Source organism: Terrapene carolina, unplaced genomic scaffold (assembly GCF_002925995.2).
Source record: "Terrapene carolina triunguis isolate 2854851 unplaced genomic scaffold, T_m_triunguis-2.0 Scaffold38, whole genome shotgun sequence".
NCBI classification, from domain to species: domain Eukaryota; kingdom Metazoa; phylum Chordata; order Testudines; family Emydidae; genus Terrapene; species Terrapene triunguis.
The window spans coordinates 5,061,614-5,085,442 of NW_020664389.1; the positions used below are offsets into that span (position 1 = coordinate 5,061,614).

General features: G+C 39.5%; 1 protein-coding gene across 3 annotated transcripts in view; it reads right to left on the reverse strand.

Moving 5' to 3' along the window:
* Nucleotides 1-23,829, reverse strand: part of USP25 (ubiquitin specific peptidase 25) — a 137,855-nt gene that overhangs the window by 85,106 nt on the left and 28,920 nt on the right. For all 3 annotated transcript variants that reach the window (XM_024210390.2, XM_024210389.2, XM_024210388.2), the window contains exons 2-5: nt 18,746-18,823; nt 16,821-16,965; nt 6,346-6,469; nt 329-491 (exon numbers count right to left, since the gene is read on the reverse strand). In XM_024210390.2, coding sequence (XP_024066158.1) covers nt 329-491; nt 6,346-6,469; nt 16,821-16,965; nt 18,746-18,823 — 510 coding nt within the window. The remainder of the gene's footprint in view (nt 1-328; nt 492-6,345; nt 6,470-16,820; nt 16,966-18,745; nt 18,824-23,829) is intronic.

Genomic DNA, 23,829 nt, shown 5'->3' on the forward strand with positions numbered 1-23,829 from the left:
ATTTATTCCTTGATTTTCAAATACTTTGAGCACCAGCAGCTGCCAAAGTGTGAGCTACAGGCCCTCATTACCTTTGAAAAATCATGCCCTTCGTCGTTAATTAACAAGTTTTGTGACTTAATTCGACACCTCACCAAATCAGATCGGTAATCCACTATACATACCGTACTAAAACCAGTATGAACATTTATAGGCACATAGTAAACAGATAATGCTGAAATATCTCTTATTCCTTAGCTTTAAGTTTAGATACTGTCCATCATCACCAATTAATTTTGTAAAAATTATATTACAACAGAAAGTACAGCTAATCAGCAAACGCACTTACCTGAATAACAGCACTAAACCAGCACGTGTTGCCAACATTCTTTAATCCAACCGGACAACTGTCTTGCCTTTTTCGATCATAGGGGTTTGGAGAATCACTCCATACTTCTGGATGTGTCCTTTTCAAACTTGCTTTATTTTCTGCTATACTGGCTTCTAGAACTCTTAGAAAGCAGAAAGAGAAATGAAAAAATTAAAAGAAAAACAATAATACAGTAAGATAACGGTATAATATGTAGTTACACCTACAAATATTAATACAGAAATAATAACTAATCATTTAGTAACTTATCAGATTTATTCTTGACTCAAACACTTGTTTTTATGTGCCACAACGCGCCTTGGAAAATAAGATGGTACTTTATTTGCAAATGCAGTACTGTAGCTGATTTTCCACAATAAATGGCATTACATAGTCATGTTTATGAATGGGGTAAGCTTTCATGACTAAAGGATACCAATTTTTAATTCCACTATTTTAAAAAGTCAACAAAGACCAGTCTTTTAAAACTGGGTTCTCATTGTTCAGGTAGACAACAACAAAGTGGGAAACAAAAGTAGTTTGAGAATCTACCAGTAGTCACTTTTCATCCACACGTATCACAGTGCTTTAGAAAGAATATCACCACCATTTGACTGATGAGAAACTATAATGAAGGAAATTTACCTAGCTCACTCAAGATCATGCAGCATACCAATGACAAGCAGATAATGGAATCCATGTTTCTGGATCACCATTTCCACATCCTGTGCAGTGGATTCGTTGCCTTCTGTAGCTCAAGTGTACCTTGTGGATTAGGAAAAACCCACTCCTCTACCCAGAAAATCTTAAACTGCTCCCATATGGAGTAGTTGCCATATTCAAGACTTTACATTCCTTGTAAGAAATGTGTCGTTCAGATGCAAGGAATTCATCCCTTATACAGAAGCATAACAAAAACTGGAGCAAAAGCTCATGAACCCCATTGAACTCAAATCATTGAGATCTCGCTATATAGGGCACTGTAGGGCAGGCATTTTACCTTTTAATTTGGATATTAACTAAAACAAATTACTTCCCATATTAGCAAAAATCAGTATTACCTCTTGAGAAAAAAATTTTTCCTTTATCTTTCAGGTTTTTTTTTTTTTTTTTTTTTTTTTTTTTAAACACATTTGCTTCCCCCATCATTGGCATTTCTTTGGCAGTGTTATGTGACAGCTACGCTTTGGGAGAAGATCAGCTATTTGATGATGGCTTAAAGAGGACTTCAAACCAAATATCACATCAATTTAAAACAATTTCTTGATCAGCAAGTACAATCTAAACTCTGGTTTGCAACTGATTTTGGCCAACAATTGTCAGAATGTGTAATATCGTTCATGTGAGATCTGCTCAGCTCGGCCAAGAAAAGGGCAGTCAGAGTACCCTACTGTGAATTTCCTAAGCAGCCTTTGCAAGCAGGGTTCATAGAGAGCTCCAGCTGGACTGTAAGACTGGTCTGCCCAGGCGGAACCCCCGGGGCAGAGTAGTGGAATTCTGTCACCTGCCCATCTATGGGGGTCCATTCCCTGGCACAGGTGAGTGAAACTGGCATCCCCTGATGTTTTTACCTACTTACAATACTTTTACCTACTTACCTTCTGACACCACAGGTTTAGCCAAAGACCAATAGCATTTATGTATTCAGTTCATTTTTAATGATTTTTCTTTTTAGAATTCTCTCTCTTCCTTTAATAGTAGAGGGTTCATCAGTTTGATCACCTACAGGTCTGTCTTAGCTCAGTTTAGATAAAGCTTTATTACTAACGCTGACTTTCACTAGCCTTGTGGCAATTTCTCCTAGTTAGAAGGGAATCAGCTGCTGGGAGAGGATTAGGCCTAACACTATCTGCCCTCAGATAACATAGTGCTTTTATAGTCAATAACCATAGACTAAAACATCAGCCTCAACAAATTCATGTCACAGTATGACAGTTAGCTTTTCAATTCCTCAGTCAGTTTTTGACAAGGAAATAGTTCTGGACACAACCTCAACTACAGTGTGCAAGAACCAGTTATGGCTCAGTAAAACAGCTATTCAACATAAATTACTTGATGGGATATATTGAACCCTCTCAGCCTCCCAACTGTCATATTGAAATTGCTGCCAAAGGTTAAGCAAAGGAAGTTTGATACTAGGCCATTCTCATATATGTAATATGATGTGAGACTTATGAGAAAGAATCTCTCACACATTGTCCTTGACACGTGGAAGTGATCTGTCAAGATAATTGGGACGAGGATGTCTTACTTCTGGCTCTGGGTATCATCAACCCTCTTCAAAATCATAGCATATGGAACAGAAAATGGCTCCCAAGAATGATGCCAACAACCAAAAAAGTAGTTATTTAATTGGAAGAGCAAGACCAAGACATGCATCAATTCATGAATCTCTTGGTGCATTTTTAGACATGACTCACTGTGTAGAAAAAAGGACCTTCTTAATTTTAACAAGTAAAGGGACCTTTGGGTACAATCTTGCACTCTTTAGCCAACCAGAAGTCCCACTATCATCAGTGGGAATTCTGTCTGGGTAAGGCCCGGCCCTATTTGGAAATACTTTCTAGAGTTCAAGAGCTTGACATCTAGGATGGCTCTACCCCTTTCTACCATTGCTATTAAATATGGTAGTTATTTACATGCTCATACTATTACAATCCTAATTATTTTACTCATATATTTATACTTTGTTTGAAACCATCAAGTTTTAAATGATATAGCAGATGAGGAAGGAAGTTATAGAAATTCTAGTAAGGACAGCTGGCTGTTGGATAACAGAACACATTAGTGGGCTGAGAAATCTTAAGGTCATTAATATTCAAAGAGCAGTATATTTGAATCTTTTTAGTATCAGGACAGGTGACTAAGAGTTCTGGATACTCTAAGCTTGCTTTTCTTTAGAGGCAGCTATGGCCAAATGTAATTTGTGGACCACAATGCAGCTGCTATATCATGTCCTATAAAATAAAAACCTATAATCACAGGAATGTTTGAGAGAAAACAACTGGGCGAGCTTTGTCATGTTAATGCACTGGACTTAAATGCTTTATGGAGAGATTCAGCAGGGAAGAAAGACATTTTTACTTTAAAATAACAGAATCAATATTCCTCAATGACAACAGTTTGCGTGCATGCATGGGCATTTGGGTTGCACTTCTCTCAACCTGGTATTGACCAGTTCTAAAAAATGTCAATTTAATGCAAAAAACAAAACTACTGTAATGTTTCATAAATATAGTGATCACACAAATCAATAAATTCATAATGTTCCCATAGAAACCTTAACTCCACCCCTAGCAAACTCATTAGGCACCTCTCATTTGTGCTTTTGAAAATCTTCCCCATAATGAGGATACCAAATTAAAAGATTCGTGTCCTTCAATAATTAAAACTGATTTTTTCCAGTTTGCTTTCTTGCCGCTGGAGTTTTTATTTCACTTTTGCTTTCCCTTAGCCTAATAAACAAAAACTGGCTACTGCTTTTGCCCTTTTTTCCTTTTTTTTTTTTTTTTTAAATCAGTTTCACTTTCTGGTTTTCAGAACAGAGCAAAGCTGCCAACACACAGTAAAGGAATGAATGTTAGTATCCAAAAAGAAAAAAAAAAAAAATCTATTTGTGTTAGGCTTTCTATACATATAAAAAAACAAAACCTAAAATCCTATCATAAATTGACCATAGTATCTCTGTAAACCTTAAGTGTCAAATTTCTTTATTTGACTTGTGATTCAAACTTAACATTACATACATCTATAATTAAAAGATAAGCATGTTGCTACTATAAACAAACACTATTCCTTTTATTTTGGTGAGGCTGTATAGGATTGACCAGAGAGATCCTATATGCTTCTTGTATACGTGATACAAATAAAATGGCATATTGGTTTGCTAGTTTCTGCCACCAGAGAAAAATACTAAAAAACATTTGCAGTATTTACTTGTAGATCAGAAGATTGCCAAAAGTGGTCTTTTTAATCTTTGCAGTGTGGAAAAGGGACTACGGGTAAAAAGAAAACGGTCTAAATCTAAAAGACACTTCAAAAGCAAAAGAAAAAGGTCCTGAATAGAGGCCAAAGCAAAAAACAAAAAAAGGAAATGGCCCCACAAGATGCACCTAACCCTCCAACACGATTATGAAAACAGTCTAACTAAAAGTTCACAAGAGCTGAAATTAGAGAAAAACAGCTTTGGCTGTCTTGTACTAAAATAGTAATTTATGAGAAATTATGCCAGAACATACATATACTGAAACCTGAAGAACAATATCACTAACCACATTAACTAACTATCAGGAGCAAATCTCCCTCTTGTCTCAGCCCCTCCTGTCTTCCTAAGGAATGTAAGACATTTTAAACTAGTCCAATAATGAGGACCCTGATCACTAAATAGCCTTCCAGATGTGTGGGAAGAACTATCTTTAATGGGCATGTTTACTTTTGCAATTAGCACAGCTTCTATTTTTCAAAGAAAAACATTGTAGGGAAAGATGGGAAATTACACGTCAGAGAAGAAGCCTTTTCATTATATCCCTGACTTTGCTAAACACAATGTGCTAAGCAATACAATTGTTGTGGTGGACCTCCTAGCTCCAACTTGTCTCAGACTTAAGGTAAAGGGCCATTTTGGAGGATAAAGCAACAACAGCTAGAGCAGCTTAACTTTCTGTGGGAACCACAGGCATGCACAGCACACCCTCAATTGGGTGCACACTTAACAAGATTACCAAATAACCAGGGCCGGCTCTGGCTTTTTGGCCACCCCAAGCAAAAAAAAAAAAAAAAAAAAGCGGCGGCGCGGCCGGAGCGTGGGTGCAGGGGGACCGGCTGGGGGAGGGAGCGGGCGGGAGAGAGAGGAGGGAGCGGGCGGGGCTACAGCAGGGGCGCTGCCACGCAGCCCCTCCCACTGCGCCGCCTCCTGGCGCCTGCCGCGAGGGCTCCGCTCCGGTCGGCGGGGAGGGAAGGAAGAGGACTGCCCTGCAGGGCGCTCTGGTTCTCCGCGCCGCCGCCCCCTACAGGGCGGCCGGAGTGGAACAAAAAAAAAAAAAGGGGGCCGTGCCGCCCTAGGATTGGGCAGAATGCCGCCTCGAACAATCTGCCGCCCCAACACCAGCTTGCTCAGCTGGTGCCTGGAGCCGGCCCTGCAAATACTTATTGCAACCGGGCAGTACCTCACTTTCAAACACTTGTACCTTGGGTCAAATCAAAGCTACTTTCCTCCATAGAAAGGCCATGCATAGCTTTTCAGCAAGAACTATATCCACAGCTAATTGCAACTTTCAAGACTCTGTCATTTCAGCTCTACTGCTGTTCACAAAAGATGTCACAATATATTTTCCCACTTAAAAATTATTTTTGCTAAAAAGTAAAAAACCACCCACACACCCTCCTCCCACCCCTCCAGCTTAGGCAAAATGAAGTCTAGAAAATTTCAGTCCAAACTGTGAATGTTTTTCAGAATTCTGACCCTCTGAAACAGAACCAAGTTTTGTAACAAAAAACATGTTGCCACCTGTAATGTGGTAGCTCTTGTTTCTGCTAAAATTTAAGAACACTAACAAAATCATACTTTCCTGCCACAGAAGTGAGGAAGTGTTATTGTAATAATGAACACCGCAAGCATACAAAGAAGTGGCTAGCGTCAATCATATTTTGCTTTCCAACTCTTTCCCAAATACACCATAGAAATGTCTTTCAGTTTTAGGTTTGATTTTAGAAAAAATTGATCAAAGGTCTCTGCTTCCAAACTGGTCCTAGGTATCTAAGCAAATGTGCAGCCATGAAATATACCATTAATTTCTACCTTAAAAATAGAGGGCTGGTTTTTCAACAGAAAGCATACAGTGCAGTAAAGCAACACTCCTGAAGCCAGACGTATCAGCAGCACAACAGATGAAAATTAACAAGTTCTTCTTTATTAGATGGGGGGGGAGGGAAATCAACACAGGCCAATCTGATTCTTTTAAAATTTTATTTCTGCTTTATGTAAGTTGTTTGTTTACCTGCTAATGGCTTGTTCCTCATCTGTTATTCCAGTCTCCCTGAATGCCCTGTTTGATTCCTCCAAACTCAAGGCAATTGCCCTCTGAAGATCATCTTTATCATCTCCAGTGAGATCAATCACATCTGAAAAGCAAAACTATCTTTCTCAAAATTAAAAGTGAAACAGAATGAAAAATAAATCTTACTGTAGAGGACACAAAACCAGCATGGACTGCTAAACCACATTCAAATTCCTCCTCAAAATTAACTTCTTTTGTTTTGCTTCCCACCACTAATCTTAACGTCTTCACTACTCCCTCTCCTACCTGATAATTAAAATAAAGAAAAAGAAAAACACAACACTTGCTCCTTTGTAACTAATGCTCTACAAAGAGCATTTTTCCCTTTTCCAAAGTCTTCCTGTTTCCCAAGTGGTCTCCATCAAGTTACCCATCAATGTAGGACTGGTTCTGCAAACCTATAGCTTCCTGCAAAGTCCCTTCTCTACTACTGCTTTTAAGTTCAGTGGTGTAACGGTCTTTATCAAGGCCAAGATACTGCTTTTTCCAAATTACATTTGATGAAAACAGAATTTCCTTAAAGGATATCTTCAAAGAGAATAGTCACGACTATGATCTCATATGGAGCAACGTGTGCTGAATGTCCCCAAAACACAGACAAAAGCACAATCCTGAAAATGCTTGTGTGTATATTGTATACACACACAGTCAATGAGATTAGTGATGTAGGTAAGGTAATTACATACATAGGCATTTGCAGGATTAAGACCTAAGGGAGGAGTCAGCACATTATTAAGCTAAATCTTCCCTTCCCTCTCTTTTTCCTCCCATTCTCCCTCTCACACTTGTTTAGTTTCCAACTAAACATGTTGAATTTCCTTCAGTCGGATTAGTGAAAGCAACCAGCACAACATTCAATTACCAAAAACATCAAAGAAAAATGATCAGATATTGAAGTTCAAATAAGAGCCCCCACGTTGGCAATCCATCCAGCCTTTTTTCTTTTCCCAAATGAATAAAAATGTAAGGGGCCTATTTCTTACTTTCCCTATAATCGCAGTCACCACAAAAAAAATAATTTTATCAGCTGCCAGCAAACATAACTTATGTAAGCTTCCCAACCTACTGTATGTAGCAGTAGAAACTCTTCTTTACTCAGGAGAGGAAGTATATTCTCTCTAGCAGCCTCCCACTGCTAAATTATGCATTCCAGTGAAGCAGAGAAACTCTTCCCAGAGCAGTCAGGCTAATGGGAATGACGGCCAGCTGTGCAAGACTGCTAGAAGGACAGAGGACTGAATGTATCGTACTTTCCATGGCTGAAAATCCCACTTTGCAAGTCAGCGGGAGGGAAGGAGAGAAGGAATTACATTGTACAAAGATGACCCTCAGGTGTACCTGTATGATGTCAAACCCAGAGTCAGTGCAGTGCCATTTTCACTTTCTTTCCTGTTCTTAAGGGCCAGAGCAAAGTCAAACAAAGCAGCTATGCCAGGGGTTACTCCAGCCTAAAAGCAATGTTAAAAGCAGATGGGAGGCGGGTGACAGAATGGAGAGCTACAAACTTGGGAGTTATAGAGGAAAGGAGGTGAGGCAATTTGTTTACATTTCCCCTTTCACTGCCGAGCCTTTGTAACTCATTCCCAAGAACTTCTCTTTTTAGCCTTCCCCTGATAGATTGGCCTGCGGTAGAGTCAGTATCCATTATTTTCCCAGTCTTTTATATAGCTGTGGATACTTTCTGTTGAATCAAAATAATACACTGAAAGTGTGATGTTACAATCATTTCCATAGCTACACACCAATCGCAAATAGAAGCTGCAGCTAAGGAAGGATTGTAGATATCAAAATGACAGTTCTTTTCTCACATCTTCAGAAATTAGACATAGCACTGGCCCTTCTCCCACTGCATTCCTCCTCACCAGCTTCCCCAAGGTCTGTGTTATTTGGTTGAAATTCAATTTAATTTAGATATTAAGCCCTTCGGGGCAGCAACCATGTCTTCTTACCTGTAAAGCAATATACACAACTATAGCACTCTAGTAATAAACAATAGCAAGAATAACAGCAAAGTAACTTGTTTTACTTTAAGTATCTGTGTGATGCTTGGAAACAGTTCCTGAATTGATTTTTTTATTTTTTAAAACAACATTTAGAGTCTCAGGCTTGCAAATCTCACTCCAGAGGGGGCTAAATCCATTATGAAATGATACACTCAGCTGATAAGGAAGCTAACACCTGATGCATTATGGATTTTAGTATTCTGTACATGCCAATTCAGACAAAAAGCCTTGCAATTTACAAATATGGCACCACACCTGCAAACTGAGAGACTTGGTCATTCAAAACTGGAGTACGAACACTTCACTGATGGCAGATAAAAAAAAAATACATTAATAAAAATTGCATAGAAAAGAGGCCAGCAGTGAAGCAGTTGGGAGTGTTATCCAGTGGGCAGCATATTGATTTAGGGTTCTGGTCCACTTGTTATTCAAAAAAATTTTTTAAAGTAACAAAATTTCAGTTTCTGTCATCGCCAAAACCATTTAATGGAGTTACAGCTCCACAATTTATAATTATCTGTCATTCTGCATTTCTCACCCATTTGTTGGTAGTCACTTAGCAACCCTGCAGTCTCACTGGAAGTTTCCTATATTTCCAGTTGCAGAGTGCTGGTAGTGATCACAACTAATAAAGGATGAACGTAAGAACGGCCATACTGGGTCCATCAAGCCCAGTATCCTGTCCTCTGACAGTGGCCAATGGCAGGTGCCCCAAAGAGAATGAACAGACAGGTTATCATCAAGTGATCCACGATGGTGAAAGGTTAGTTTGGGGTATATTGGGGGAAAGCAGGTTGGAATAAATGGGCATCCCCATTAATTAGGTGAATCTAGGATTACATTAGTCACTTCTTTGGAAAGGTGGAGACTTCTGCAGCCATTCCTTTTTCACTGAGGTTGATAAGAAATCTTTGAGTTATCCGCATCTTATACAAAAATTAAAAGGAAGAGTCAATATTTAAGTGAAAAATAAAAACTTGAAAAATCTCATTTTCTTTACACACAGACACACAGACACACAGACACACAGACACACGACAAAACACACAGTAGTTTTATCACTGCAAACTACCCTCCATCGAGCCCAGACATAAATTCCCATTGCTAAAAAAGCAAAGGCTGCCAAAATATTTCAAGGTCAAAGTCAACTGACACTTTGCCAAAATTGTATTTTTTTCCTTTTTCTGGCTAATGGACAACATATTTTTAATATTTTAAATGTTTATTAACATGTACTATTAGCCTAAATATTAAGAACATCACAAAAATGTACTGTTAATTGGTGTACTAAGAACAGAAGTTGATCATATAGTATGAAAACAAAAAGGAGAATCCCCATCTACACTTTGTTTCTAAAAATTTTGCTAATGAAAAGTATTTTTAAAGATGACATGTAATTACACATCACCAAACAGCTTTAGTTTATATGGTGCCTGATCCCAAGCCCACTGATGTCAACAGAAATGCTCCAATTGGTTTCAAAAGGCTTTAGCTCAAGGACTATATGATTTTTTTATAAATTGTACTTCACTTCTCATGTGTTCATATGCATTTTTCTCTAAACAAACAGTTACTACCTATTACTTATCCCTTTCATCATATACACATTCACTGTAATTAATTTGTGCCACTGAATAGGGGATAACAGAACCCATAGATGAAAACTGATGTTATCTAAACTTCCTTTTCTAATGTACTTCGAGGACATCTGTTCTGATTGTTCTCTATATACTGATTCCTGATTCTCCAAGCATACATGGTGTCCCCCCAAGAAAAATATTTTGTAGCTTGTTTACTCTTAAGTGTACTGAAGTCTTTTGGTGCAATACCTTGAAAATGAAAGAGCCCAAGGTATCTAACTTTGAATTTTGCATATTCATTGGTTACTTTGGCTGATTGTTCATTTGATTTATGATGTTCCTTTGATTTATGAGTTTACAGAGTGCTGCAACACTGAACTAGTGGCTTGTGGTTATTGAATAGCGACTTCTACTGGAACATGATGAACCCACTCATTTTTAAAGTTTATCCTTTGACTGATTAAGTAGGAATTTAGATTTTGGAGCGAAAGGTTCTGAACTGAAATACCTATAGCGAGGCTGGTGTCTGGATAACTATTGATTCATAGATTTTAAAGTAGAAGAGACCATTAGATCATCTGATCTGACCCATATAACACAGGCCATATGTAGAATTTCACCCAGTTACTCCAGATTTGGCCCTACTAACTTGTGTTTGACTAAAGCACATCTTCCAGAATGGCATCCAGTCTTGATCTGAACATTTCAAGAGATAAAGAATCCAACACTTCCCTTAGTAGTTTGTTCCAATAGTTATTCACCCTCACTGTGAAAAATATGTTTTCTTTCTTATTTCAATTTGTCTGGCTTTAAATTCCAGCCATTGGTTCTGGATATACCTTTCTCTGCTGGATTAAAGAACCCTTTAGGACACAGTGTTTTCTCCCCATGAAGGTATTTATACACCATAATCAAGTCACCTTTGGACCAAGCCCTTACAAATAAGCCTGTAAGAGGCACAGAATTTATTCTCAAACTTCGCAGCCAAATATGATTATTGTTGGATAAAACAACCACCTCTTAATTTTGTTAATAAGCAAAGCAGCTCCTCAGAGTTATGCCAATGGCATTGAAAAATTAGTTTCAGTCAAAGACTCAAGAATGCTACATCTGCTGTTCAGAAAGATTAGTTTTGAATAGGCAAGAAGGTGACATGATCTTCAAAAGGTCTAGCTGGGTACACTAGTGACCTTTACTCACAAACAATTAGTGTACAGAGATGAATAGTGTAACTACTATCGGAACTGGCTCTTGCTTTTGATAGTTTTTGGTTTGGTTTTGTTTTCTAATCTATGCAGCAGTGTGTATTTGTGGTACATAAGGTCCAGTGTTTGAAATCCTCCCTACGCATTGTGTATTGCCACAAATGGGTTTAATAAGTGAAAACATTTCAAGTATGCCAATATACAGTCACCACTGGTCCATTTTTTTCTAACTCAATACTCAGTTTGCTTACTCAGGAAGTTCCCATCAGATTATTTAAAATAAACTATTCATACTCAAGTTTAACGAGTTGTGTTTTTAAGAGACAATTATTGCGTTATTTGAGTGCTTAATGTCAAAGATTTTACCAGAGTGAAATCAATGGCACTAAAAGGAAAAAGCAAATGGGAGGAACCTGGAAGAGTGAGCAGGCTACGAAACTCACCAGGAGACACAGACAGTGAGTGGCAACTGAACCTGGAGGCATGCAGTAACAACCATGGTCACACAACTGCTGGCACAGGAGAAGGAAAATGAAGGTGTTGGCCTGTTGAATGAAAAGCTGCTGAGTCTGGGAAGACCAAGATTTTCAAACTGTTGCCATTTTGAGATTAAAGAGTTAAGATTACATAAAATGTATTTATTACTGCCTAAGCAAAGTGAGATCCTAGACCGGGATGGGCAAACTTTTTGGCCCAAGAGCCACATCTGTGTATGGAAATTGTATGGCAGGCCATGAATGTTCACAAAATTGGGGGTTGGGGGCGGGAGGGGGTGTGAGCTGGGGATGAGGAGTTGAGGGTGCTCTGGGCTGGAACAGAGGGGTTCAAGGGCAGGAGGGGGATCAGGGCTGGGGCAGGGGAGGGAGTCAGGGTGCAGGCTCCAGGCGGCGCTTACCTCAAGCAGCTCCCAGAAGCAGCGGCATGTCCCATCCGCAGTCACCGCCCCTGCAGCTCCCATTGACCACAGTTCCCGGCCAATGGGAGCTGCGGGGGCAGTGCTGGGGAGCATGCAGAGCCCCCTGGCTGCCCCTACGCATAGGAGCCAGAGGGGGGACACGCCGCTGCTTCCAGGAGCTGAGCGGAATGGGGGAAGCCCCAGACCCTGCTCTCCGGCAGGAGCTCGAGGGCTGGATTAAAACGTCTGCAGGACCGGATGCTGCCCCTGGGCCATAGTTTGCCCACCACTGTCCTAGACTCAACTTCATGGAATTTCTTTGTTCTTAAAGTGTTACCTTTTGTATGTCGCATCCAATCAATTCCAAGGAATGTTGTGAGCACCAATGGGCAGAACCCTATTGATTTTGATAAAAATCAGAAAACCAGAAGAGGGAAATGGGCGAATGCGGAGCCTCTGGGATCCAGTTTGCAGACTCAGCATCTTCTAACAGCTTTCCTATTGTCCACAGATCAAAGAACCAATTTATGGCAACCACAAACAAACATCAATCCTCATCTCAGTCCAGCCCATCAATCCCAATATAGTTTAAATTTTGACATCCAGAATGACTCATCTTCCAAACAGAAAGAAAATAAGAAAGAATGGTGGAGGGACAGGGGTAAATGGGGGTGAACACTGAGCCCAACACAGGCAGAGAATGGGGGCAATGGTATTGGGTGGGGTACACAGAGCCCGTGGCATGTGCCATAGGGAAGAATCAAGGGACATACAGCCTTTGGCATGACAACAAAAGCAGTAGAGTTGCAGGGGGTCCCTGAAATAGAGAGGGAGAGGAGTTTGGCACACAAGAAGCTTATGGGGAAAAAGAGAAATGCAAGGAGCCCCTAAGTGTGTGCAACAAGCTCAGCCTACAGAAGCAACAAAGCCTGTGACCCTCTAGTTAATATATCTCCCTAGATGTGCAAGGGACTTTTACACTCATAAGATTTAAGCTCCTCTGGCAGAGACAGAGTTACACAGAAGAATAATTTCTATACATGAAATATTTCAGGACTTGAATTTGATAAAATTTTAGTGGCATGAGGGAGAGAAATTCCTGTACTTTAGAACAGAGGGGCGTGTGGTTATTTCTGCAAGGCTTGGCTGAAGTTTGACCCAAAGACAATATTTTTCTAAAATGAATTTCTCCCCTTTCGCGGCTTCTTCCTCCCCAACCCTGGATTCTTCAAGTTTCTCAAATAAAAAGGAGAAAATAAATACTATGTTTAACAATGTAACAGTTCTGACTAACATCCCCAGACAAAAATAAATTGAGGTGAGTTGTTTTAAATCATGGTACTAAAAGCACTGAACTTCAGGAAGAACGTGCTTCAAGTGCTCTATAATGGCACAGCATTATTAAACACTACTGTACTTCTCTGGTTTTGTGTGTTGCTATAGGCACAGTGGTCTTTCTGCAAAAAACTGCAAGGTCTCTTTTGTAATGCCTGGGATCCACATGACACAGCAAAAACTCTAGATCAGAATTTTTGTACAGGTATATTGCAACACCCCCAACATTTAACAAGTTTTCATGTTATGGTTTCTATTTGCATACACACAAACTGACAACTACCACTTGCACATAGAGTTGATCAAAGCAACTATATATGCAGCTGTTGGTGCTAGAAAACTGCACATGCAGGTGTTGGGACATGCAAAGTTTGGCATGCACAAGTGAAGGCTGTATTAATATTAATATTAATGCGGCCTTTGTGTTTAATACTGAATTAATTTCTGATAAGTAGTAAATTATCAAATTTATGAAATATAAAGCATTGTTGAAGGAAGGAGTAGAAAGGTTCTTTGTTTTCATTAACCAGTCATGTTTTTAAAATCGTAACAATTGAACATTCAATTAATAGCTTTTCCAACTGCTGACAAGCCAATAATTTGCTATAAACAGGGTCTGGGCAGAAAGCCTACTACTCTTGAGGAACTTCAGTTTCCTAACACTTCCTTCTATGTTGGATAATGTACTTGGTGGCTCAACCAGATATTTTATTCTTTACTAAGTAAGCATCTTTCAATAGTATAGAGCCAGTTAAGCCAATAACCTCAAGAATAAGCCAACTATGCCTTTTTGCTTGGCATACACTCAAAAGCCTCAATAAACAGATATTTTTTGTTCCCTGGTAAGGGACTGGGTTTCCGGTATTTATCTGGTGCCCTTTTATCCCCAGTCTAGATGACTCAAGACATCTTAAATTTCAAATGAATGTGGATGATTAAGTAATAAGGCATGATGTGATGAGTTTATCTTGAGATAATTACACCTTGGTGGGGCATTTAATGGGGTTCAACAAATTTAAATGGCAAAACAATGTCATCAGTTTTACAGTGTTACAGATATAAGTGGCATCAACATCCCTCTACATTGAAGGGAATGATGAAGGTTAAAATAATCATGTTATCGTGGTTTAATATTTTGTCTTAACCCACGTTTGCTTCCATTCTCCTCTCAAATCAACCATTGTCCTATTCTCTCCCCTCCTCCCCCCTTCATACTCTGATTGCAAGAGTGTCCTGGTGATTTGTTTTGAGCTTTTTCTATTTATAAAAAAATTGTGAACAAATGTAGTGGATGCGATAAAGGTACTTATGAGCAGAGAATGGATTGAGCAGAGAATAGTGTAATTTACAAAGTTTCCCAAAGTTCTGCAAAGTCTCCTCTCTTCTGATATGCAAAAGTTCTGTTATCCCAGTCAGGGATTTCTCTTCATCAGAGACAGCCAAAGTTCAGTGGTTTTCTCATGTACAGAAATAAACTAGGATGAGACTCCCAAATACATTAATTTTGTAACCTAAAGCTAGCCTGCAAGGAATTAAGGGCTCTCTAGCTTTGATGCCAATGAACTTGAACAGTCAGCAGCAGATAACATAAGGGATGTCAGTCTCCAAAATGTCAGTGTTTTTACTCCACAATGGTTGCTACTTTCTTGATTATCTTTCAATATTTAATCAGTTTCAGAGCCATAAAGATTTACTTTTTCTAATGACCAGTGCTGCAAATGAAGCATGGATTTCAAAGTCACCATGTGCTCTATTTCGTGCATTCTGTGGGCCAGATTATACCCTCTGTTACATCCTATAAACCCTCTTGTTTCCAGTAAGGTTACATGGGGTATAAGTGAGGGCAGAATGTGACTCTGCAACTGGACTTTTTTCATCAATAGAGTAGTTAATGAAACATAAGCGACAACAGAATCCAACTCCTTATCCCATAGCTGTACTTGCTCTGGAATAATAGCCGTAAATATTGCAGTAGCAAACTCCTGTATCTCAGAAAAGTATGCAGATGTGATTCTGGATCCACAGAGGAAGCTGATATGTTAAGTATACACCATTTTGGTACAGAAGCTTTTCTGACTTTACCCAGTCCTAAATTACTTTAGTTACATGTTTTGATTTTAAATTTATTCTTGGGAAATTCTAATTTTCCATAATGTACCTGATAAATTTTATGAAGGGATACCAGAAACACAGAAGGTTATCACTTTTCTACGCTGTACTGCTGAAAACCTGAACTAGCTCAGCTATTCCAAAACATAAGCAAGCTTTAAAATGATACAAATCTACTCTTTCAACTCCAAGTAGTTGGAGGCAAAACTAGATTTGATAATGGATAATGTCTGCTTAAAATAATATGAAACCCTAACCCTGAAAAAAATGTCTTTACTTATGTTACCACCACCTCCTGAAATAAAAACTAAGAGCAAGAGCCCATGCTCTTTTAAAGCAGAATTTCATTGACTTCAATGAAGGCATGCAGATTTACACCGCTTGGGGGTCTGGTGGAAAGAACTTGAAAAATTCAATGTTAGGTTTTGTGTTTAAAAGAGATTAGAAACACAAACAATATTAACAGAAAATTCAGAAGTTACTATAGAACTCAAATCCATTGTACACACCCTTCAATACACTCTGTTTCTTCCACATTATTTCTCTTATCTCTTTAGGGAATAATTTCTACTTTAGGTAACAAATGCTGAAACATGTGAACATAAAGCATTTATATGGGGTCAAGATGAGTGTCCTCTCCAGGACTGAAAAAAATACTGTACACTCTTAACATAAGAAAAAGGTCAACACAATAAAGGAATAATCAGAAAATAATGCCTCCCATATGAAACAATCTTAACCATTTTTAATGGTTTTTCTTTTTCATGGGACAACTGCCAGCTTCTTAAACTTGGGAGTTAATCCTGAGAGGCAGAAAGCATGCTGAACACCTGCTGTTATCAGTTTAGCTCGTGGACACCACTGACTATCAATATAAGGTCCTTAAAATGCATATGTGGTAATGTTACTTCTATAATATTGTATTTCTGGCTTTAATATTTATTTTTATTCAGGTTTTGAAGTACTCCTATGTTTGTGGACTTTTGCCTCTCTTTAAAGCTACTTGCCCTTCTTGAACTGGCATGCCCCAACCAGGAACCCCACAATGGGCAAAAATATGTTGTAGGTCCAGTTCAATTTCTAACTAATAGCAAAAATGAACATGTTAAAAAAAAAATCGAGAGGTAGCTGAAGAAAGTAAAATTTATGCTGAAAGAAACGAGCAACTGAAAACCTAGGAAATGTGAAGTTAGGGAATTTACAAGCAGAACTGATGGTAAATCTCTTACAGCCAAGTTCTTAGTTTCTTTGCTTTTAAAATAGTTTATACAGAGAAAGAAATACCTACTTGTGTCTGCCTGGCTGCCCACACTGATGTATCTGTCATTGCCAGGAAGGGCTGTTTGATAGTAAGTTGCTTCCTCCTGCTGAGGAACCTTGGCATTCTTTGCAGTAAGGAAAGTCACCGCTAATTCCAAGTTCCCATTGCTGTCCTTTAAATGTCAACAGAAAAAGAGACTCACTTTTTTTTTTTATTTAAATGGTAGGCCAGAATGAGTTTGTTATGATCAACTTCAACTGTCATACAACCAACTGCACTTCATTTTTTCCATGTTAAATTCTGGTTAGAAAGCCACAACCTAAAACCATTTTAACTCTTCAAACTCTTATTTTATATACTTGGCTAGTTTCTAATCAAATAATGTTGTGGGCATAATGTCTACTTCCAATTATAAGACAGAGCAGTCAACAGTTTTCTTCTGTAATTACTCTTCATTAGAGTTGTACCAATCAAAGGAGAAATTAGTTAAAAACGCACTGTAAATTATAAATTTCAGGTGGCACTCATCTTGTGTAATTTGGCACAGCTTCATTGACTTCAACAGAACTAAGCCAAATTATGCTACCTTAGGATCTGGCCTTTCATTTTTAAGGCTTCGGGTATTCGGTTGTTGACATTTCCTCTAGTCTAAATTTAACCAGGAGTAACAGACATACACATACAGATGTTAAAAATACAGCCCCCCCACACACACTTCTTTCTTCTTTTGTTTTTTTCTTGGGGAAGGAGGGAAAAGATTGTGTGTGTGTTTTTTTATAATGGATTGAAAAGTAAGCTTGAGGGGAGGGAATTTTATTTAGTTTTATGGGAAAGAAAAGTGTGGAGGTTTATACTCCTTCCGTGCCTCTCCCTCTCAGGTCTTGTTTGCTCTGCAAGAATTTATGACAACTGAAGAACTAGTGAAATTATGTTATCACAAGAGTCAAGAGAGAGCAAATGAGGACAAATTAAGACAGGAAGAGATCCTTATTCAATCTGCTGAAGGGTCTTGTCTACATTAGAAAAGTTGTACTGCTTTAACTAAACCAATGCATTTAACCCACCCTGAGGATGCAGTTATATTAGCATAAAGGTATCTTATATCAGTACAGCTGTTCCAGTATGGAAAGGGGAATACAATATATAAATTATAAGGGCTATAACTGTTTTGACTCTACAGTGGGACAGTAGAGTAACTAATTACATAGCTTAAACAAAAAGCCAACACCTAAAACACCCTTAACCAACAGTTAGACTGTGCACAAACTGTGCGGATGAGGCCTGAGATCCTTCAGTTTTTGTTGTCTTCAACTTCAGTGCCTAATTAACATTTTGGTTGAATGAATATTTTGTTTAAGATTCATTCCCTGAAAACCTGCCCAGATAACTAACAGGTCCTCCAACACATAACCAGGGAAGACCACACTTCATACTCCTGATATTTCTAAGGTAAAAAACACCAGGGGGAAATCAATCCTCTCAGGACTTTTTTGTTTTTGTGTGCATCATAAAATAGCAGGGAAGTTAGTGATATGAGAAATGGCTAGAGAATATTTTCCTTCTTTTTAAACACAACCCACCCACCACATCAATTGATATTAATATCTAACCAGATATCAATTTTGTGCTTTCAAATTACGCAAGAAGCCATTAATAGGTATTGTGCCATTGTTCCACTAAAAGGGAAATGCCATAGGAAAGAATCCATATGCTACCTTTAATGCTCTTTTCTGATTGATAGATAGATAGATAAATGCAACATCCAAGCACTACCCCCTCTGCCTGACCACCCTCTTCCCCCCTCCCCCCAACTTATTTTTCACATAAGGAATATCAGGCCTTGTTGTTAAAATCCTTAGTAGAGCTAGACAGTGACATCACAGGAGGTTAATTCACAGTATATGCACATTCTGCTTCCCGTCAGTTAGATATTCATTAAAAATCCACCATACCTTCAAGGCCTGTTGCAGTACTTGGATGTCATTGATACCAGTGATCTCCCTCAGCTGATTCAAAAATGTTTGCTGGTGCTGTAAACAAATAAATAAATGGTCAGAATAATGTCTACATAATGACAAAATAATTGTGTTACTTTAATTTGGTCTAAAAATAGTGTACCCTTGTAAATTACAGAAAGATATATATTGTGTACATATCCAGAAGGTAGGAGAGTTAGCATGGGGCATCATGTATTTTAGTTTCCCCCATGATTTATGCACCTTAATTCTTACCCTTAATACATCAGTAAAAAGTTGTGTGTATTTATCTGTATTTCTTTTAGAGATACAAAAGGATATTTTTATGCACAAAGACAGATTGCACATTCCTTTACGCATTTTCCTGCTCTCAGGCTATGCACTCAAGAAAGCCGGGAAGCATGTGCGAAATTTCAGATTGCATCCACTCGCGCCTGACAGAAAACCACTGGCCCTTCCTATACTGCTTTTAAGGTGCTGAGGAGTAAGTAGGTTATGTAACAGAGGGAATGACTGGCTGGGTAGCTGAAAATGGTATCAGCAATGATAACCTAAACATTAGCTTAGGAGACCCAATTATCTACTCTGTGTGTTCACTGTAACTGTCCTCCCTGCCAATCCTGCAACTGGATCCATGTGAGCAGACCTTTGCACCTGTATTAAGCCTCACTGGCTTCAAAGGTGCTCCATAAGGCTGCCATGGTCCTCCTGTATAGAGCCAATTGCATGACTGGGGCTTTAAAGTATGTAAGGAAAACAGTCAATTGAACATGCTCAGAAAGTCATTTTAACTAAATAACTTCATTTCGTAAATAATTTCTTCAGACATCACAAATGCGCTCCTCCCTCAAGAATTTACTTTGCATATGCAACAAGTTTTAAATCCTAACCATTTGAATGGACAGAGCTCAGAAATTCACCTCACTATTTTTCTCCAAGTGTGGAATTTATTTTAATTTTATTTTAATTTTTGCACCACTGCACTGATAAACGCAGCTATATGGGGTTTTTTTCCCCTAGTTAAAAAAAAAAAAAGTATTCCTGTGGAATAAGACAAAGCATCTGAAATCAGCAGTCTCTCCCATTTTCCCTTCTAAGTTTTACTCTGGCTCTTAAACTAATAATATCAATTCCCCTTCTAGCAACAAACATCATAACATGCAAACATCTGGTGCACTTTATATCTGCCAATATGATCTGATAATCTAAAAAAAGCTAACGAAAACAAGTATTAATAACTAAGTTAAAGAAAATATGGCTTAACCTTCCCTCAAGTATGGCTACACTCATGAAGAAACTTTTAAAAACGTAGTATTTTTAGTTTCATGATAGCACAAACATGTACATTTTAAAATGGGTTTTTTCATAGCTTTCAAAATAAAAAACAAAACAGTTTTTTTTCTCCATTCATCCCAAAAAAGTATACCTTAATTCTGACAGTGTGAAAAACAGGGATCATAATAGCTCTTGAAGTTTCACTAAATCATCACAACAAAACTTTTAAAATTATCGGCCACTGCTCTAAACTAACAAATTACATTTCTGATCTGGGAGAGGGAAAAGGAAGGAAATATTTACTGGCATTTGCAAGACATTTTTTCTTCCTAATGTTGTTGACCACATCCTGGAATCAAAACAGTGATTATATGTGTAAGAGAAGGTCTAGTAAAGTATAGGGTTTGAAAAAAAATGCACTTCCTATTAATGAAAATTAAATGCAGTCATTTTCAAAATGTAACAATACACGAACAGTGAGTGTCTTGCCAAGTAATTCCAAAATACTTTTCTGTAACAATAAATATTGGGGATACGGTTAAATGTTCCCTTTTCAAGTTAACTTTTTAGTAGAGTTTGTTTTTAAAATTTCACAAGATGTAGACACATTATAAAACCCATCCAAGTATTTCATTCATGCAGTACAAATCTGTACATGCAGTACGCACATTGATACAAGGGTGTACATATCATTATCTCATCTTTGTAACTAGCTGTATCCAGAAAATCAAACACCATTTGGATAGATAATTCTAAACTACTGAATACCCAAAGTAACACTACACTGAAAGGCATGATTTCATGCCCAAATAAGCGGAGATAGAAGGCCAGTTGTTCAGTATAAGAACATAAGAATACCTATACTGGGTCTGACCAATGGTCCATCTAGCGTAGGATGCTGTCTTCCAACAGTGGCTGGTGCCAGATGCTTCAGATGGAATTGACAGAACACTGCAATTTTTGAGTGATTCATCCCCTATTGTCCAGTCCCACTTTTGGCAGTCAGAGACCTAGGGACACCCAGAGCATGGGGTTGCGTCCCTGACCATCTTGGCTAATAGCCATTGATGGACCTATCTTCCATCAACTTGTCTAATTCTTTTTTGAACCCTGTTATTAGTTTGGCCTTCCCAACATCCCCTGGCAAAGAGTTCCACAGGTTGACTGCACTGTGAGAAGAAATACTTCCTTTTGTTTGTTTAAATCTTGCTGCCTATTCATTTCATTTGGGTGACCCATGGTTTGTATGTTATGTGAAGGGGTAAATAAAGCTTCCTTATTCACTTTCTCCACACCATTCAGGATTTTACAGACCTCTATCATATCTCCCTTAGTCATCTCTTTTCTAAATTGTACAGTCCCAGTCTTTTTAATCTCTCCTCATATGGAAGCTGTTCCATTCCCTTAATCATTTTTGTTGCCCTTCTCTGTACTTTTTCCAATTCTCATACATCTTTTTTTGAGACAGGGCGACCAGAATTGTATAGTGGCATTATGATTATTATGTCTTATTAGCTATCCCTTTCCTAATGGTTCCTTTAAAAAAAAAAAAAAGCGCTAACGAACACTGCCACTGCATACTGAGAACAATGCATGACGACTCCAAAATGTGAGTGATAATAGCTGGTTTAGACCCCGTCATTTTGCCCAGATACTTGGGATTATGTTTTCTACTCTGCATTGCTTTGCATTTATCAACATTGAAATTTTATCTGCCTCTTTGTTGCCTAGTCACCCAGTTTTGGGAGATCCCTTTGTAACTCTTCACAGTCAGCTTTGGAATTAACTATCTTGAGTAGTTTTATACCATCTGCAAACTTTGCCACCTCACTGATAAGCTCTTTTTTTTTTTTTTTTTCAGATCATTTATGAATACGTTGAACAGCACTGGTCCCAGTACAGATCTTTGGGGGGCCTGCTATTTATCTTGCTCCAATGTGATAACTGACCATTTATTCCTGCCCTTTGTTTCTTATCTTTTAATCAGTTGCTGATTCACAAGAGAACCTTCTCTCTTATCCCATGAATGCTTACTTTGCTTACGAGCCTTTGGTGAGGGACCTTGTCAAAGGCTTTCTGAAAGTTCAAGTACACTATGGCCTTGGCTACACTTGCAGATGTACAGCGCTGTGAGTTAAACCTGACTTCGTGCAGCTGAGTAAGGAAAGTGCTGCAGTCTGTCCACACTGACAGCTGCCCAGCGCACTGTCATGGCCACATTTGCGGCAATTGCAGCGCTATTGGGAGCGGTGCATTATGGGCAGCTATCCCACAGAGCACCTTTTCCCATTCTGGCGCTGTGGGAAGGGGGCGTGGGTGTGGGGGATTCTGGGTCCTGTCCCAATGCCCCGTGATGCATCACTTCGCATCCCAGAAATCCCTTTGTTTCCGTCCACCTTTGGCGCCATCTTTCAACGGTTTCTGTGCAGCGCGATCTATCTGCGGGAAATGGAGTCCGAACTGCTGAGGCGTATGCTGACGAGTCTCGCCAGCACATCACGTTTGGCTGTCAAACTATTCCTTAAGATCCAAAGTGACAGTGAGAGTGAGGGTGCTGAGTCCGACGATGCTATCGAGCCGCGTAACGCGTACGACACGAAATTGCTTGTGGCATTCACGGACATGCTCAGCACCGTGGAACGCCGCTTTTGGGCTCGGGAAAAAAGCACCGAGTGGTGGGATCACATCGTCATGGAAGTCTGGAATGACGAGCAGTGGCTGCAGAACTTTCGGATGAGAAAAGCCACTTTCATGGGACTGTGTGAGGAGCTCGCCCCCACCCTGCGGCGCAAGGACACGAGATTGAGAGCTGCCCTGCCAGTGGAGAAACGGGTGGCTATTGCAATCTGGAAGCTGGTAACTCCAGACAGCTACCGGTCGGTCGCAAACCAGTTTGGAGTGGGAAAGTCGACCGTTGGAATTGTGTTGATGCAAGTTTGAAAGGCCATTAATCGCATCCTACTCAGAAGAACCGTGACTCTGGGTAGCGTGCAGGAAATAGTGGATGGCTTTGCACAAATGGGGTTCCTTAACTGTGGAGGGGCGATAGATGGGACGCACATTCCTATTCTGGCACCACCCCACCTAGGATCTGAATACGTTAATCGGAAGGGGTATTTCTCTATGGTTCTCCAGGCGCTTGTGGATCACCGTGGGCGTTTCATTGACATTAACACAGGCTGGCCCGGAAAGGTGCATGACGCACGCATCTTTCGGAACACTTGGCTGTTCAGGAAGATGCAGGCCAGGACTTTTTTCCCAGAGCGGAAGATCACGGTACGGGAAGTTGAAATCCCCATTGTGATCCTTGGAGATCCCGCTTCCCCGTTAATGCCGTGGGTCATGAAACCCTACACCGGGAGCCTTGACAGCAGCAAGGAACGGTTCAACTACAGGCTAAGCCGGTGCCGAATGACTGTGGAGTGTGCCTTTGGCCGTTGTGATACAGGAGGGCCAGGGAGCAGTGGGAAGTAGTAGAAGGGAAGTATATAAACCCTAGGTTAATTAAGGCGTGGTTCTCTGTAGACTAGGGAGGGTTGCTACAGGTTAATTGGAACACCTGTAATCAATTAAGGCCCTGTTAGAAACCTAATAAAACCCCCTGCTTCAGGCAGTCAGGAAAAAGGAGGAAGGAGAGAGGACTGGAGCTTGGAGGTGTGCTGTGAGACCTGGAGGAATAGAAAACCAGAATAAGGGAGACCCTGCCCCAGCAGGGGAGGGACATTCCCTCCCCCAGCGTTTAAGGACTGAAGGTACCCCACCCAAGGGGGAAGAGGGTAAGAAAC